At 53.6% G+C, this 5,028-nt stretch overlaps 1 protein-coding gene across 2 annotated transcripts; it reads right to left on the bottom strand.

Moving 5' to 3' along the window:
- Positions 1-1,055: 1,055 nt before the first annotated feature.
- On the bottom strand, positions 1,056-3,225 carry CAMP (cathelicidin antimicrobial peptide). 2 transcript variants are annotated; one of them, XM_059387818.1, is made up of 4 exons: positions 2,990-3,225; positions 2,232-2,339; positions 2,023-2,094; positions 1,056-1,269 (listed from the first exon to the last, which is right to left on the bottom strand). In XM_059387818.1, exons 1-4 carry the CDS (start codon positions 3,185-3,187, stop codon positions 1,117-1,119), a joined length of 531 nt encoding a protein of 176 aa, XP_059243801.1. In that variant the 5' UTR covers positions 3,188-3,225; the 3' UTR covers positions 1,056-1,116. The 2 variants fall into 2 exon arrangements, with proteins under 2 accessions (XP_059243801.1, XP_059243802.1); XM_059387819.1 differs by having other exon boundaries at positions 1,056-1,245; positions 2,990-3,222.
- Positions 3,226-5,028: the final 1,803 nt, after the last annotated feature.

The following is a 5,028-nucleotide window of genomic DNA, read 5'->3' as shown; positions in this document are numbered from 1 at the left end:
TTTTTTTTTTTAAAGATTTTATTTATTTATTTATTTGAGAGAGAGACAGTGAGAGAGAGCATGAGTGAGGAGAAGGTCAGAGGGAGAAGCAGACTCCCCATGGACCTGGGAGCCCGATGCGGGACTTGATCCCGGGACTCTGGGATCATGACCTGAGCCGAAGGCAGTCGTCCAACCAACTGAGCCACCCAGGCGTCCAAGATTCTTGCTTTTAATAGTTCCAAGTGTTGGTACCATATGATCCCTAAACACAAACCCCCAACTTAAATCTGCTACCCAGCTAAAGAAACAGTGATGTTTTCCAATGCCAGAGAAGATGCCAGGAGAGGTGGGCTTTCCAGAGTTAGGCTTTTTTTTTCTTTTCTTTTTTTAAGATTTTATTTATTTATTTGACAGACAGAGATCACAAGTAGGCAGAGAAGCAGGCAGAGAGAGAGGGGGAAGCAGGCTCCCTGCTGAGCAGAGAGCCCAATGCGGGGCTCGATCCCAGGACCCTGGGATCATGACCTGAGCCGAAGGCAGAGGCTTTAACCCACCGAGCCACCTAGGCGCCCCCAGAGTTAGGCTTTACATGGGGAATTGGAACTTTATGGGAATTGCACGAGCAGGCTGACCTTAGAACCCAGCCTGCCAGAGACAGAACTGCCTGTGTTTGAGAGAATGCCTGGCCCCTCCCACAGCTGTGATCTCTATGGGAGCAGGAACAGCTCTGCAGCCTTTCCACTACCACTACACACAGGGTGCGTCTCCTTCATCACTGCTGGGTGTTCAACGAGGATGGTGGGAGGCATTTGAAGGGCATGGGGAAGAACCCTGAGAATGGAGACACCGTCCTTGCCCTCTTAGCCCTCCAGCCTCACCCCATGCCCTTCTGGGTGGAAGAGCGGCGCAGACTTTTGTGTTTTGCATGCGTGTGTGTTCGCGCGCACACACACAAGCGCGCGCGCACGCGCACACACACGCATACGGGCACACACGCACAAGCCCTCCCAGGATTGAAGATTCCGTCATGGTAAGTAAGAGACAAGACAAGTAAAATTGAAGCTTGGAGGAAGTTGCTTTCACAAAAATTTATTTTTCAGGGTGTAGAAACCCGAGCCAGGGCAAAGCAGACCCTTAGGACTCTTCCTGGGGCAGCTGATACTTCGTAAAGAGTCCCCTGATTCTCCTGCCAATTCTGCGAATACCCCGCCGCGCTCTCCCGAGGAGATCGCGCAGCCCGCCGTATTTGCTGACTTCCAGGTTCTGTGCATCAAAAGGAAACACATTCTTTATGGGAGCTGGTCTGGACCCAGGGTCAAGACGAAACCCCTCCCATCCTAGACACTCCCCTTCTTGGGCCACCCCAAGAGCCTTGGGGCTCCGGGTCATCCTCTGGCTCTATCCTTCTGTTAGAGTATGTGATGGATTGAATCCCTGCACCCATGGAGGAAGAGACTGGCCTAGGGAAGGCAGGGGACTTCGCACGGTCTCACAGCTGAAAGCTTATTACTCAAACTAGCTCTCAAGCCTCAAAAGGAGTCCAAATCCCCTGGAGTGTTTGTTAAAGTACGAATTGTTGGGCCCCACCCCAGAATTTGATTCTGCAGGTCTGAGGGGGGCCTGTGAATTTGCATTTTTAAAAAAGATTTTATTTATTTATTTATTTGACAGACAGAGATCACAAGTAGGCAGAGAGGCAGGCAGAGAGAGAGGGGGAAGCAGGCTCCCTGCTGAGCAGAGAGCCCAATGCGGGGCTGGATCCCAGGACCCCTGAGAAGGCAGAGGCTTAACCCACTGAGCCACCCAGGTGCCCTGAGAATTTGCATTTCTAACAAATTCCCAGGTTCTCAGGATCACACTTTGGGAACCACTGTTCTAAAGGGTTGTAGAGACAGTCCTGGAGACCTGAGGCTCAGGTTAAGGGAGAAGCCCAGGGTAGGAAGGGCTTCCTCTGCCTGGATGTGACAGTGGTTAAGTGGCCCATAGGATGTTCTATACACCACTCCCATTAACCCCTGCAACCCAGAAGGGGCCACTCACCTCCTCACAGCTGATGTCAAAGTAGCTCTTGTCTTCATCCAGGCTGACTGTCCCAGCGCACTGTTTCACCAGCTGAGAAGAGGAGGCTCTGGGTCAAATTGGAGCCTCCGTGCCATAACCTCCCAGCCTCACCCCAGTGGCTGGAAATATTCCCAGGAAGCCACTTGCTCAGCTCCCAGGGGGGCATCTGCCAGCACCCCCAGCCTTACCCCATTGTCCTTGAAATCACACTGCTCCAGGGGCTGCTGTGTTGTCTTGGGACACACAGTCTCCTTCACAGTGAAGCTTGCTGGCTGTGGGATGTTTGGGTTCTCGTCCTGGTCAGGGGAGGAAAGTGGGAAGACCAGACTCAGGCTCATGTTTGCCTTCTCTAATCTATATCCCTGCCCAGCTTCCCCAGCCCATGCCCCCCACCAACCTCCCAGCTAAGAGAGCAGCCTTTCAACAGCCCCTGCTGTGTGTCTGATACTTGCTACATGCTAAGGCACAGAGGTGAGGAGGGCAGAGCCCATTTCCGCCCTCCCCAAGCTGAGAGCATGAGCAGACCTCAGACAAGCTCTAATGAGTGGCACCCCCTTGTCAGGGAGCCGCAGGAAAACAGGGGTCTCCTGGAGAAAAAGACATTGCCACTGGAATCTCAAGGCTGAGCAGAGCCCTTCCCAGGGCAGGGAAGTCACATCCCAGAGCCAGTAATCCCACTCATCCCCAGAACTTCCAGAAGGCTGAATGGAATTGGCATCTCTTCACACACAGCAGAGATTCTAAGGCAAGAAGCGCTCATGCTGGGGGGGAGGGGGGGGTTGGGAGGCAGCACACAGCTCTGGGAAGGTTTCCTGGAAGAGGTTGGACCACACTTAGAGAAAAGCCTTCTTGACATGAGCAAAGCATGAACAAAGGAAAGGACAGCACGGACATCCTGGCTGGCCAGAGCAGAGCGTCCCTCCCACTGCCACCCTCCCCGACTCACTCCTTGAGGCTCTGAGTTCAGCTTCAGGAGACGGTAGAGATTCTCATCTGAGGACCGCTGGTTTAAGCTATCCACAACACGGAGCACAGCCTCCCTGTAGCTCAGGGTCCGTGAGGTGGCCGGAGTGACCACCAGGCCAAGAAGCAGTAGCAACAGTGACCACCGCTGCAGGGAGGTGCTGTCCCTCTGGGTCTCCATGGTCCCCAAGTCGACCTCCTCCCAACCTGCAGGTCCCTCCTTTATACCCAACCTGAGTGTGATGCAAAGACCCAACCAGGAGCCTTCCTGACCCACCCATCACTGGCTGCCTGCCAGGATGTGGACAGAGGCTTGCCTCAGTCCCTCCTGTGGTTGCCTCACGGGGCTTGCTGGACAGCGGGCAAGAGGTCCTCACGTGTGACTAAAGAAATAGTTTCTCCATCTCCCCGGCAATGTGTTGGCCTCTCCTGGGCCCCACAGGGGAGTGTCATGGCCAGGGATGCTCAAGAGAGTTGAGTACCCCGGAAAAAAAGGAGACAGATAGCTGTCCAACATCCTTCTCCCCAGGAATCACGGTAATATAATATATTCACCACTCAATCTCCAGCTCTAGGCATTGTCTTGCATCCAGTTGGCACTCAGCTCATGTTTGATGAATGAATAACAGTAACCACCCCTCCTCTAGAGCCTGACCACCCCCTGCCCAGGCAGTTGTAAGGGAAACCTTCAAGGCCACAACATCCTGTTCTCTGGACCCAGCCCTTGGACAGCTCAGGGGCTCAGCTCTGGCTGTCCCCCTTTCTTGGGTCATCTCCACTTCCTTTCTCAGCCTGAAAATGGCCCATTGCCCTGGCTCCTCCCCACCCAAGCCCGAGGAAGGGTCATCTACCTTCATGGACCCCCTTCTTCACTCTCTGACACTCACGCTGCCATAGGCTGGCCAGCCCTCGCTGGATGCAGTGGTCCCTCTCAAGCCTTGTCTTTACCTGCACAGGCACTGATGACCCCTGCTCCACTGTCCCCTGATGCCACTCTCCTGGTTTCCCTCTCATGTCCCTGGTACTCCTTTTCAATCTCCTCCAAGGGACCCTTCTCTTAATATGGATGGGGGGGGGGTTTGCAGAATTGTATCCTGAGCTGTTTCTCTTCCCAGTCCTCTCATCTCCCTGGGGACATCCCCTCTCAGGACACCAGTTATGAGAGACAGACCTGGTCTGTATCTCTACATTCAAGACCCGCATGAATACCCACTGCTTGTCTACACCAGGTCTGCTGTTTTGCTCAGTGCCATTGCATGAACCCTGAGATGAAAGCTTGTGGTGTGCCCTGCCTGGTCCTTCTTCCTGGGAAGACCTCCCCCGTAGCCCCCTGTGCTGGTTTCTTTCCTTTTCTTTTTTTAAGATTTTATTTATTCATTTGAGAGAGAGAGAGAGCACACATAAGCAGGGAGAGTGCCAGAGGGAGAAGGAGAAGCAGGCTCCGTGCTGAGCAGGAAGCCCGATGCGGGACTCAATTCCGGAACCTTAAGATCATGACCTGAGCCAAAGGCAGATGCTTAACCGACTGAGCCACCCAGGCGCCCCTTTGTTCTGGTTTCTGTCATCATCTTCTTTCCTCTGGAGTGTGACCATAATCTCCAGACTCCACTTTCTCTAGGTTCCGGACTCTCCCCAGGCCACAACCTATCATGCACAGCAATTTTCTAGGGGCTCTTTCAAACCCCTGCCTTTAGGAGCTCACATGCCTCCTGAGCTGGTATCAGAGCCTGGAGTCTTTTTCTTTTCTTTTTTTTTTTTTTAAAGACTTTATTTATTTATTTGAGAGAGAGAGAGGGAGAAAAAGAGAGAGAGCATGAGCAGGGGGAGAGGGAGAGGGAGAAGCAGACTCCCACTGAGCAGGGAGCCCGATGTGGGGCTTGATCCCAGGATCCTGAGATCATAACCTAAGCTGAAGGCAGGCACTTAACTGCCTGAGCCACCCAGGCACCCCCAGAGCCTGGAGTCTTATTGCTCCTCCTTGCCGTCACCCGCAGTCCTGCACACCCCAGACACCAGGATGCC

This window comes from Mustela nigripes, chromosome 2, assembly GCF_022355385.1.
Source record: "Mustela nigripes isolate SB6536 chromosome 2, MUSNIG.SB6536, whole genome shotgun sequence".
In the NCBI taxonomy this organism is placed as follows: domain Eukaryota; kingdom Metazoa; phylum Chordata; class Mammalia; order Carnivora; family Mustelidae; genus Mustela; species Mustela nigripes.
This window is presented reverse-complemented; position numbering and strand designations above follow the sequence as displayed.